This window comes from Sorex araneus, chromosome X (assembly GCF_027595985.1).
Source record: "Sorex araneus isolate mSorAra2 chromosome X, mSorAra2.pri, whole genome shotgun sequence".
Lineage (NCBI taxonomy): Eukaryota > Metazoa > Chordata > Mammalia > Eulipotyphla > Soricidae > Sorex > Sorex araneus.
In genome coordinates, this window is record NC_073313.1 from 289,175,233 (window position 1) to 289,188,640 (window position 13,408).

The window sequence follows — 13,408 nt, forward strand, 5'->3', positions numbered from 1 at the left end:
GCAGTGGGGCTACATATCTCTTCATTCTAAGCAATGGAAAACTAATTATCAAATGCTTCCTTGGTAGTAGGGCTGTCCTTCTTGGGGGGAAACTCCAACAATAATAGTGAGTTTTGTGTTGAAATATGGAATGTAATCAAGATAAAGAGAAAATGAAGTGAAACTCATATGTTATACAGTTGGAGTGGCGGGGGCAGGAGGTTTTTGGTGGTGGAATATGGGCACTGGTTAAGGGATGGGTGTTTGACTGTTCTATAACTGAGACATAAGCATGAGTACTTGGTAACTTTCCACATGGTGATTCAATAAAAAAAATAGACCTAAACTTCAGGTCTCTCTGTTAACTAGGTCTGGGTAAAGCCCACCCTGTTAAATCTCTAAGGATAACTACTCTTGCTCTCTCCTTGTATGCTCGAAACGCAATGCTTTTTGAACATATCATGCATATTTAGTTTTCAACACTGACTAGACTACTTGTGTGGCATCTTTCCTCCCATACACTTACTGAGAGGTTGATTTTCTTACTTTAAGTTTGTTAAATTGATCCCTACCAAGAAATTGCTAATATTCCCTTTTAAGACCACCCATTTGCATTCTAACTCTTCTTTCACTCAGAATACCCCTTATCCTGTTCTTTTTTGTGTCTCAGTGTGTTTTACTCTCCAAAGTACTTAGTAACATAAGATATAACATACATATTTTTGATATGATATACGTTGTCTTATTTTATTATGTCTCTTCCCACACTACAACATAAACTTGCAGTACAGATGTATGTGTGTGTTGATGTCTAGAGTAGAACTGAGTGCTTAATAAATTGTTTTGAATAAACAAATAAGTGTCTAATATTAGTCCCCCAAGAACACAGGATATGAAGTTAAGATGAGAATAGAACACTCTTGACTTCAAAGCATGTGTGTGCTGGTGATGTCCTGACAGTACGCAAACTGCCCCTCTCCTTCCAAACCTCCAAGCCAGACAGAAAACAATTTACTCTGGTTTGAAGCATGACCTTGTCAAAACTCTAAATTTAGTAGCCTGGTACAATCACAAGAAAAAAAGTTCTGACAAATCAGTCAGGTCTATTTACAATTCATTAGTCTAAATTAAATAATTTTAATAATGGTATTTCATAACTACCAAGCCTTAACAACATACTGAACTGCCCCCATCCCCCCACCGACAACCCTCCACATTGTCCCCCTGCCCAAAAGATGTCTGCATTTGAATTTCAAAAAGGATACTACATATGCAGCACAGATTTCAGAATATGAATTGTCTGGTTTTGTTTACATCATGTTGGATGATGGTGGGAACTCTAGCTAATGTAATGAGATCAAGTGTTAGGTCTGGAGTGTAACAAAAAGGGTGCCGAAATAAGAAAGTAAGGTATGTGTGTATCTACTCACCTACATAATTCATCATTTCGGCAGCTGTGAATTACATTGAGGCAAGTTGGGGGTGGAACTCTGTTCACTGCACATGGCTTGCTGTGAAGAGCTTCTTTGGACTGCTGACAAGGTATATCAGATTGAGCACAGTCACAAAAAGCCAACATCTGGGCAATGTTAAAAGGCATGTTTTGATAGAAGAACCGTATGGCTGCTTGGCACTGCTTCACATCACAAAGATTTCCATTTGCTGAGCAAGCTTTAAGGTAAGGGGCCAGTTGTGCATTGCAAACCACATCGCTTACACAAGCCATTGCCACTTCCAGACAGGATTGGATCTCTTTGACTCCTGAAAGCAATGATATGACCATGTTGTGAACAAAATCAAGGTAAACCCATACATAGAGGATATGCAAAACTCTGTGAGAAACCTATGAGCAAAATATAATGATGTACCAGTGTGCTATTTTTGGCAGGTATTACTTTGAGGGAGGAGCATGAACACTCATCTTTATTGGACTATTTGAATAAAACGTTCCTCTGTTACAAGATACACATTGTATTACATAAGTGATGGAAGTCTGCAGGACCAAAACTGAGCTGAAGGAAAAAATCCTCAAGTTAAGTTTCTCAAATTTAAACAATAAATCTTCAGAAATTGCATGGAGCTATAGAGCTTAAGGTGAGTTCATTGACAAATTAAAATGATGCTTGTTCTGTTGTACTTTAAGTTTTGGAGAAAATCTTAACTAAATTCACCACATAGTTAACAAAAATATAAATATATGTGACACTTAGAAAAACACATGTGAATGTAAATGAAATCCCCCAACACTTATACATAAAAATAGTTGTCCTCAAAAATTTGCTTGGTAACCATAAAATGCAACAAAGATCTAGGTTTTGTTTTAATTAAATTATTTCTCAGTAAATCTGTAAGTAAACTATTAAGAGGCAAAATAGTTGCTTTGATATAAAAGAAATGCAAGTTTTTCTTTTCCATTATATATAACACCACTGAGAATATCCCGCCCGCACAGCAGAGCCTGGCAAGCTATCCGTGCCGTATTCATTATGCCAAAAACAGTAACAACAAGTCTCACAATGGAGATATTACTGGTGCCCGCTCGAGCAAATCCATGAAGAATGGGACAATAGTGATACAACAGTGTGACAATGCTACAGTATTAATAATGCCAGAGGGATAATTTATAAATATTACCATGATACAAAAGAGTAGTTTGATTCCACTTGAACATATCTTCTTTCATTTTATCTAGAAGGAAAATGAAACTATGTCAATAGTGAACAAATTTCTAAAATTAATTTGAAACTTAAATGATGCTTTTCAAATTAGTAATCAGGAAAAATACATACACATGAAGCTTTGTCTCATGATATTTAAACTTACAGAGGTATAAAAGAAGAAAAATAACCCCTGGAAGAATATTTTACACTTGATCTTAGGCAAAAGGCCGAGAAGCGATAGGACGAATATTTTAATAAGTAAAACAAACTGCTTCTGAGGGTTCAGTTGCATGAAGATTTGGAAAGAGAAAATCTCTAAGTCTAGAAAATCTCTAATACTCTGTACACTGCAGTAAGTGAACACTCAGTATAGGGAGAAGGAACAGAGGTAATATTGCCTGACTTATAATCAAAACAGAAACAAACATAAAATACCCTCTTCCTGACAGAGTTAGGATGAGACTAACATACAATTTCATGGCTTTTTACTCTCAGTATCTTAGCCCTCAGGAGTTCTAGGAATTATACAAAAATCTGAATAATAGTAAAAGTGAAATCTCCATCATCACAATCTAAAATTTTTTATTTAAGAAGCAGTTGAATCTTGAATTCCTAACTTAGGTGTCATACTGAATACACAAGTCCCATCTCACTGACACCTCACAGTCTTGGAGGAAATGCAGACATATAAATAATTACTTTGTCCTCTCTTGAACCATCTACCTATCCATACCCCTACCTGTCTACCTTCTCCACAATCTATGTTCTTTTTTTTCTTTTCATTTTTTTATTCACAATCTATTTTCTTCAAAGGTTATTATGGTACAATTACAATAACATTATTTTTGACTCCTGAGAATTATTTCAAATCCTCATCAGGTTCCAATTTATTCTTACTATATATTTTTTATATATCTATACTGATCAAATCTAAGTTCAGGAATCACCATTGTTTCTGGAGTGGACATCTTGTCTTCTATAGGAAGGCCAGTATGTTCTATGCTGGGCTACATGCTATTAGCATGTACTAAAAGCAAATCTCATCAGAGTCATATCATTTTTGTATCAGAAACAAATTTCTAGGTACACCTTCTATTAGAGACTGAAACCTTGGCTTAGGGATTGAATGATATATTGCCTCACTCTTTAGGACGTATTCAAATCTCTATCATTGAAACTTAAATAAGCAATAGCTATTTAGATTCAGAGACTAAATATGTGTGTCCGTCCAAACTTGTTAAAGTTCTGCCACCTCCCCCTTACCTCTGAGTGTGGCCATATTTAGAAGTGGTTTCTCTAAGAAACAATCCTGGTGAGAAGGTGTCATAAGAATAAAAGCCCAATTTGATTGTATTAGTGCCCTTGTAAATTGAGATTTTGGAGAAGTCCCTCATGATCCCCATCCTATGCACATCCTTTAGGGAAATGTCACACAAGAATATGACTTGAAGCCCTAGGTCCTTAAAACCAGTAGATAAATATCAGGAATATACCTTACTAATAATTTTGTTGTTTAAACTTCCTAATTTTTGGAACTTTGTTATGATACCTTGAACAGACTAATATAGACAAACTCAATTATGAATAACCTTACCAAGTCACAGTTTTGACCCCTAGGAATTATTTCATCAGGTTAATACATATAAAAATAAAAAAATAAAATGAGAAAGCCTTATAACTTGTCTTCCTATATAGGCAGTGGTATTTCTTTAGTCGGTTGTCAAAACAAATCCAGAAGGCTAAGGAGATAGCCAAGGGTTAAAGCCATTGCCTAGAGGTTCCAGAGCAATCCCACAGCAATCATACACTTTCCTTGCACACAGCCAACCAGTTTGATCCCCAACACTTCATATGGTTTGTGCTCTACCAGCAGTGCTCCCTGAGTGCAGAGGCAGGACTAACTTCTGAGCACTGCTGGGTATGGGATGCCCCATCAAAAAATATCCAGGCCTAGCATATATAGAGCCTGTGTTCTAGCCTCATTAGCACATAGCACCACTGAGCACTGCCAGGTATGGATGTGGTAGTTCCTGAGCATTGCCAAGTGTGGCATCTAAAACAACAATCAGAAACAGAATCAAATTACTTCATTAGATATGTAAGTAAGACCATAATATTTCCTTAGGAAAATATCCTCCAGAGGCTTACTCTACCACAAGTCAGAAGAGTTAGAGGCTTAAAATCACTGCAATGGCCCATGAGCTAACACTCTGCTTTATTTCTTTTTTTTTTTTTTTTTTTTAAATTTTTATTAAATCACCATGTGGAAAGTTACAAAGTTCTCAGGTTTATATGTCAGTTATACAATATTCAAACACCCATCCCTTCACCAGTGCCCAAATTCCACCACCAGAAACCCCAGTTTACCCCCCGCCCCCACCCCCTACCCCCTACTGTATAACTAATGAATTTCACTTCATTTTTTCTTTACCTTGATTACATTCCATAATTCAACACAAAACTCACTATAGTTGACATAACTCTCTCTCTCTCTCTCTTTTTTCTCTTTTTCCTTTTCCATTTTTTTTTTTTAATTTTTCCCCCTCATCCCCCTTCCTGCGCCTCATAGTATGGTGTACTCCACGCCACGTTGGCCAGCGTGGGGCTTTTGCCTAGCTCATAGTCCAGAGGTGGCTGTTACATTAAGAACCTTCAATATTTCAACAAAAACTTACTGTTATTATTTGGAGTTTCCCCCCCAAGTCTGACCTGTTCAAATGGAACCCTTTCACATTGATGACAATTATAAATGTTAAGTCGCGCGGACGCTGCCGCGTCCGCCAGGTTTTGGATTTCTGTATAAAGTCCTGGGAAAATTCTGCCAGAAATTACATATTTCCTCCGTTAGCCGGCGTGGGGCAAAGGCTTAATTCACAGTCTCCATACATGGGTGCAGGCACTTGCTGGAACCCCAATTCCTAAAGCTGTCTCTGGTTCCCGCTTGTTCCACATCCACCGGCTCTGCAGGGACATGGGCGCCCGGGCCGCAAACCCGGCCGGCCGGAGCCGAGCACGGGCCCGACTAGGGCTGGCTCTGTATCCTGCGGCTGTTTCAAGTTCAAAGCACACATTTTTTTTTTTTTCCGTTCCAGCAAGTGCCTGCACCCATGTATGGAGACTGTGAATTAAGCCTTTGCCCCACGCCGGCTAACGGAGGAAAGAACCTTCCTTCTTGGTCTCTCTCCCCTCCGGGAGAAGGCGTGGAGTCCGACATTTTGTGGGTCCGTTGAGAAGGTCTGCTTTATTTCTGATTGCCTCTCTTATAGGTCTCTTCCTCGCTCTGCACTTGAGCTACAGAATTTTCTTCCTCCAGGCACACTCCCAGCTGTTCTGCTTACCTTTTCTTCCCCAAAGTGCCACATGGTTCATTCCCCTGCCACTTTCAATCTTTATTGCAAACATTTATTTGATCAGAGAACTTCCTGGCCACGCTGTTAAAATTGCATTTAACGAAAGGGGGATCCAAAGAGAGAAACAGAAGGGGAATCAGAGGAGAACTGGGGAGGAGACTGGAATAAACTGCAACTGCATTTGACTCAAGGATGAAATTTAATTTAAGGAGATTATTCCAGATTACTAGGAGATCCACTCATACTCCAGCATATATATATATGTATATATATATACATATTCTCCTTAGCACATATATTATTTAAAAGACTTCTCTTAAAACCATTTGTCTTGTTAATTTACTCTTTGTCCCCATACTAGATGCTGTGGCTTATCAGAAAGATCTCCCCATTAGGTGATCCAGGTACAAATTCCCTAGTTACAGTGTTATTAGGTGCTGTGTAACATTGCCATTTTGCAGGGATCGTCTTCATTTAAAAGAGTTGCCCTACCCAAAGCTGCCTCCATCCCAGGGGCTGCTTCATCCCTGATGACCAGTCTACAGGAGGGGTGAGGAAGAGCTCCCTGGCTCAGTGGGTCGAGTCTGTTCAACGCTAGTCCAGGCCCTACACATTTGTTGACATCCACACTGTATCTCAAAACCTCCTCCCCACAAATCAATGCATTTCTTATGTTCCCAAGCTTTCAGCTTAATGTTCTGAAGAGAAAACTGTCTTAGAAACTATTTCCAAGAAAACTGACTGAAGACAGTCCTCAATTTATATTGTAGGTTCCCAGAAAATAAACTTATTTTTTTTGTTTGTTTCTTACAGGATCCCAAGGTCTTAGAAGGCCAAAGACATGAAAGGCAAATAGGATATATAGAAGGTTCTTAAAAAATACCTGTGGAATAAATGGTGATCACTTACAATATAATGTCCTAAATAATTATAAACTCTTCTTATCAAATTTTCATTTTAATCCTGTTTCCAGATTCTAGCACATTGTAAATATCTTATAAATACTGTGGCTGTCTCATAAATACCTGTGCAAGAAATGCATAAACAACTGAAATTATCATTACACTGAAACCTTAAGGCACTTGACCTCACTTTATAATATGCTTTAGACAAAATCAAAATATCAAACTCTATAATTTTTAATTTTCTTGAAAAAACTCAGGCACAGGTGACAGAGCTGAAGTTAAAAAAATTTTTCTTCAGCTACCTGATATTTGCAATTGTACTTAATGTCCTACATTTTTCTTCTTCTATGTTTAAGGTGTTCTGAGGGCCATATGCAATAGTGCTCAGGAGTCTTGCAGTGCCAAAGGTTGAAGCTGGGGCCTCACATATGCAGGATATGGCCTGTCTCTTGAGCGACACTCCCAGCGCCATTACTTTATTTTTTGAATACTAACCTGAAATAGAGCTCTGCTTGAATCCATCCTCAAAGTCTTTGCTGAAGGCCGATATTTGATTTGTTTGAGCATCTTCTACACAAATGACCTCAGACAAACTTTTCCTAATCTGAGTGCACTCTGCTCCTGAGGTGTGACTGCACTGACAGTTCCACAAAACTGTCTCATTCAGCTTTTCTCTTAATGCTGCACACCTGTGGCCTCCCTCAGCGGTCTTGCATCGCTCTGATTCTCTCCCGCAGTTTTCCTTAAAATTCTTATATAGAAGAGCACAGTGTTCAGTTTCCTCACAGATGCGTGTTGACATGACACAGTCGTATCTTTGTGCAGTGGTTAATGGTGCACCTTTCTGATGGAGCCACTGAGTGACACTAGGTTGGGAAGCAAGATCTGAGACTGCGGATTCTTCTACAAGTTAAAGAATATGTGACTACAATTAAATCAATTAATTACATAAGACATTTTAAATACTTGAGACAAATGTTTTCTACAAAACATATACATATCCTTTTATACAGATTCTGAAATCCACAGTCTTTTGAAAACCATTGACAAAAATTCCTCCAGAGGTACTTGAACCTGAACCAGAGAAACAGGATGGTGCATAAGAGGCCTCCAGGCTGACCAGGTTTCCATCCCCCGCATCAAATTGGCTTCATCTTCCCCACCCCTAACATCCTCAGGACTGATCCCTGACCAAAATGATACTTAATTATTTTAAATGAAGATAAATATTCAAATTAAGATGCCAGGGAAATACTAACTAGGGCTAGCACTGCATGCCTTGAATCCCTGAGGTCTTCCTCAAGTTTTATCTTCAACTTCTCTGGCCCCTGAGCACTGTTGGGGTGGCCCCCATATCAGCCTCTGAGGACAACTTTTATTCTCCAGTGCCCTCTGTGTATTTTTGAAATTTTAACTCCATATATATACTATGACAGTCTGCTTATCGACTGAATATGTATCTGTACTATGCACATATTAAGCGGCAAGTTTTTGTCGTTGTTGTTGGACCCCAAGTACCAATTTTTTCCCTTATATTTGATAACTGATAATGCATATTTCATTAAATAATTACAACTGGGTAATGCTTACATGAAGATCAGAGAGAAGGTAAAGGAAGCTCTTTGAATTTATGACTCCAATAACACAAACTTATAGAACTATTCAGTTTGCTTCTAAAATGCATTATGTTTCTCTGAGGCACTTCAAGTGAATCACCATAATGAAAAATTCATTTGCCCTGTTGTGTACCCCTCAACCAGAGCCCTGTTTATTTCACTGTTATTCTGATTTTTTTTAAAAAAACTGCTTAATCTTTTCAGTAAGTGAGATTTTTGTATGCATTAGATTTTACAATGCCTCATTTCTTGCTATGAAAATATTTAGTCCAAAATTTATAGTGCATCTTTATAAAAATCTCTGATAGAGCAACCAAAAGATAAGAAATACAGCTACACATGAGGAGCAATTCATAGAGATTAATAGCTCTATTAACACAGTAGGAATTAATATAAAATCCAGATGCACAAATTAAAAAAAAAATCTAGGTATCAGGGAGGTAGCTCATGGGGCTGAAGTGTCTAACTTGTATGCTCAAGTACCAAGTCTGATGTGTGTGTTCTGTGTGTGTCCAAGAGCCCCAATGGGTGTATCTCCGGCAGCCTGAGCATTGTAGCGTTGTATCACCAGGAGTCCCACCAGGTGTATCTCCGGCAGCCTGCGTGTCATAGCACTGCATCACCCGGCCTACCATTGAGTCACCATGTACACACAGCTGAGGCCGACACAAAACGCAAACTACATCTTTTTTTTTTTTTTTTGGCTTTTTGGGTCACACCCGGCAGTGCTACTCTTGGCTCTGCACTCAGGAATCACTCCTGGCATTGCTTGGGGAACCACATGTGGTGCTGGAGATTGAATTTGAGTTGGCTGAATGCAAGGAAAATGCCCTCCCCATGGTATTAACATTCCAGCCCCTCAAACTACTTTTTGTCTACAACTACTTTTCAAGTCTCAAAAAATTTCTTTTTAATTTTCTCAAGTAGATCATGACAAATATTTTATAATGCTTTATCACTTTAATATTTCTTCATATTTTTATATATTTGTAGTCTTATACTCCCCAAATTGTGTCTACTTTAATTATTCTTCTCAATTCAAGATTCAAGCTTCAAAATGCCATATAGAGGAGGTACATTTCCTTATTCATTTTCTTTAAATTATTGCTTACCATATCAGTTTTAAAACAGAATACAAACTTTCCTGTCATAAATGGTCTAAAACATGTCCAAGATGCTGTTTCTTTAAAAATAACTCATCACAATTGTCCCAAATTTTACATGTACCATGTTCAATGTATAGCAATAACTTTGTCACAGATCAGCAATTTATATAACTTGCTTAATATTTCATGCCCCTTGTATTCAACTGTTCACTGATTTTTATTATTATACATATTTTTAATGTCTTTATTTCTCATAGTCTTCAGAGTTGTTCACTATCTTCGGTGCATATTACCTCTCTCGCCCATGTAATTTTGTGGCATTTTAACTAATATTCCTGGTCTGAATCTTCCCCTATCTAAGATGTCTTCATACTGGTGATATCCTTTGAAAAGTTAATTCTGAAAATCTGTTTTAAGGTATTAATTATACATACTAACAATGTTTTAAATATTCTCACAACAGGAAGATCTGATATCTCAGCTTTCCTTCAGAAGTATCTGTTTGTTCGTTTATTTGTTTCAACATCATCATTTCTTTACAGTCCATTCTACACTCTGGCTTAATATTGTCTATTGTGCCCCAAATATATTGCATGTCATATTATTGGTCTTTCTCAGAGACCCTGAGTTATACCTTCTATTATTCATTTATTTATTATTATTATTTTTTACCTTCTATTATTTAGGTCTTGCACAAAATCAAGTGAGTGCCAAAGAAGAATGCATTGGTTGAACAAATCAGTCATTCAAATAATTATAATTGAATTAAGCTTAAAATTATGGTTAGCAATCACAGAATGTGTTTATTCTCACAGACACCTGCAGCTCACAGAAACTTAAATTATACCAGAATTAATCAAATTGTAAAAATTAATAAAATGTAATAGACTTGATCAAATTTGAAATAGTACTTTTCTTGTAAAGCAAAGTAGTTTATATTTAAAGAAATTTACTTGAGAAGTGAGAGAGAAGAGAGAGAAATAAGTGTTCAAGAGCAAACATGGCTTTCTCCAGAGTAGAAAAAGCAGGGAGAGAGAGAGAGAGTAGTGTTCAAGCAAGACAGGTCCGAAAAAATGTCATAATAATACTTTTATATAACTTTAAAGATTACAAATAACCATGTGTTACCTGATTTATTGATGCATTTCTCCCCAAACAATTTGTTACTAGTACAGTGGAGAGCACCCGTGCAGAGACAGTCATTGAATTGAGTGTAAGTTTGCACAAAAGACCAGATGTTCAGATCACAGTATGCTGAATCCATTATCTTGCAAAGGTTACCTGGATTTTACAGGTAGACATGTAACAATTTAGATATTAATATTTTTTGGGGGTGAGCCATGCACAGCGCTTCTCAGGGCTTACTCCCGGCTCTGTGCTCAGGAATCACTGCTAGATGCTGGGGAGGGAAGCAAGGCTGAGCTGCCACCAATCACAGCTGCTTCTTACCCCAAGGAGCAAGTTCATTGTGATAGTAAGATCAAGGGTAGCTGCTAAAATTCCATTCAGATATGTGACTTTGAAGTAAAGCTCCATATTAAACTGTTTCTCAGGGTTTGAGCAATAGTATAGCAGGCAGGGCATTTGTTTGGCATGTGAGGTACTGAATTTGATCCCTGGTAGCAGTATAAGTCCCCCCTAGGAATATTCTCTGACCACAGAGCCAGGAATAAGCCCTGAGTACTGCCAGCTGTGCCCCCTCCCTCCTGTTTCTCTTCAGTGTTCAATGTTTTAAATAGACTGTATCATTCAGATTTTTAAAAAAATAACTTCTAAATACCATTTTCTTCTTTAATAATGATTAAACTTTCCCTAATATAAAGTGATCTGAATTATCTGTAACTGTAGTCATTCTAAGTCTGCCTATTTTACTAGATATTTTGTCTTAATCTACTGTTTTATTTCACATGTCATTATAAGATTATAAGATCTGTGTAGGTACTTCTAAATTTATCATGGGAAAAAGGGATCCTAGAACTTAAGCACTCACATATTATTGAATAATGAATCTTCCATAATTACCAATGTTTCACTTTCCATTTTAATTTAAAAAGCTATATTTAGTAACCCAACAATTTTGTTATTCATATTCCTAAGTAAAACTACTTGAATTCATTTCATTTCTGCTTTGAGAATATTTTTTCAGCTTCATGCATGTGATAATTATGCAAATATTATTGCAATTCACTGCAAATGACTTACTATTTCTATTTGAAGTGGTTATAATTCATGACACTGTGAATAAATATTGTAACAGTACATTTTAAGTGGCCCTATAAAATATAAGGTGCTTTGTCATCAAACCAAATAACATTTGTTTGTTATTGTCTTCTGTTCTCATCTTAAAATTATTGTACTACTTTGAGAAAATTATGTCTTTGAAATTCTTTTTCTGGCCAGTAACAATAGTGCTGTATTAAATAGCTATGTTCTATTCCACACATGCCCCTCAAGGGCAAAAAAGACCTGGAATTTCTCTGTTCTTTTCTTCCTTCACTCTAATTACTTGAGGTCATATAATTATGAGCTTTTCTCACAGAGACTGAGAACACAGCACTTTTGAAACTAAAGGATTTGCTTCTTTACATCAAACACTTCTTCCAACAAATTTTGGAAAGCAGAATATATGCAGACAAGCACGAATCAACAGAAGTACAGAGTTTACTCTTTGTCGAACAGAGAAGCAACATTAGTTAAAGAAGAATAAATGTTTATTTTCTTTTCTAAAAGTTTTGTCATTGTAGTGTTTGTTCAGGTAATGTCCTATTATGTAATAAGTATATATACTTAGAATTATAATTCTCTCATTTAATATTTACTCAGTTACTTACATATTAAGAATATATTTTTCAATTAAACAACGAAGTGATTCCTTTTTTTTTTTTTTTTTTTGGTTTTTGGGTCACACCCGGCGATGCACAGGGGTTACTCCTGGCTCTTCACTCAGGAATTACCCCTAGCGGTGCTCAGGGGACCATATGGGATGCTGGGATTAGAACCCGGGTCGGCCGCGTGCAAGGCAAACGCCCTACCCGCTGTGCTATTGCTCCAGCCCCCCAAGTGATTCTTAAATATTCACATTTTATGCCACTTGTGACTTGATTCAAATGACAAGTCAAAGTTAAAACATATTTTCAACCTGTTTGATACACAGTTTAAATATGTGTTTATATCTTTTACTGCATCTTCTTGTCATTTCCAATTTAATAAGACACAAATATATAAGCAAAGGGCATTTTTTGGGGGGGTCACACCCGGCGATACACAGTGGTTACTCCTGGCTCATGCATTCAGGAATTACTCCTGGTGGTGCTCGGGAGACCATATGGGATGCTGGGAATCGAACCCAGGTCAGCCGCATGCAAGGCAAATGCCCTACCCACTGTGCTATTTTATGTGAAATATACAAAGGGCATTTTATGTGAAATATACATATATATATATATTGTTTTGATGTTAAACCTGGTTGTGTGCAGGAATTACTCCTGGCTCAGAGCTCAGGGATTATTCCTGTTAGGGATTGGGGAACTATAGAAGGTACCTGTATCCAAGGAAAGCACCCTACCTGCTGTACTGTCTGTCAAGCATCTTAAAATATGTATGCCTCTGAAAATTACATTCATGGTTATAGAGTTATACAATATGAGATACATAAAATAAAACTGGAAATCTTGCTTAAATCCATCTGCGATTTCAATACATTAGTTACCAATTCCTTTTTATAACTAAATTCACTCATATGCAATTGGAGGCAAAACACTTATAAATTTTAAATTTGAGTAGTATTTAGAA

General features: G+C 37.1%; 1 protein-coding gene across 1 annotated transcript in view; it reads right to left on the reverse strand.

Annotated features, from left to right (window-relative positions):
- The window catches only part of GFRAL (GDNF family receptor alpha like), a 61,154-nt gene that overhangs the window by 33,628 nt on the left and 14,118 nt on the right, over positions 1–13,408 (reverse strand). Inside the window, exons 3-5 of the mRNA XM_055121305.1 lie at positions 10,745–10,903; positions 2,614–2,667; positions 1,410–1,740 (exon numbers count right to left, since the gene is read on the reverse strand). Of these exons, the coding sequence (XP_054977280.1) occupies positions 1,410–1,740; positions 2,614–2,667; positions 10,745–10,903 (544 nt within the window). The remainder of the gene's footprint in view (positions 1–1,409; positions 1,741–2,613; positions 2,668–10,744; positions 10,904–13,408) is intronic.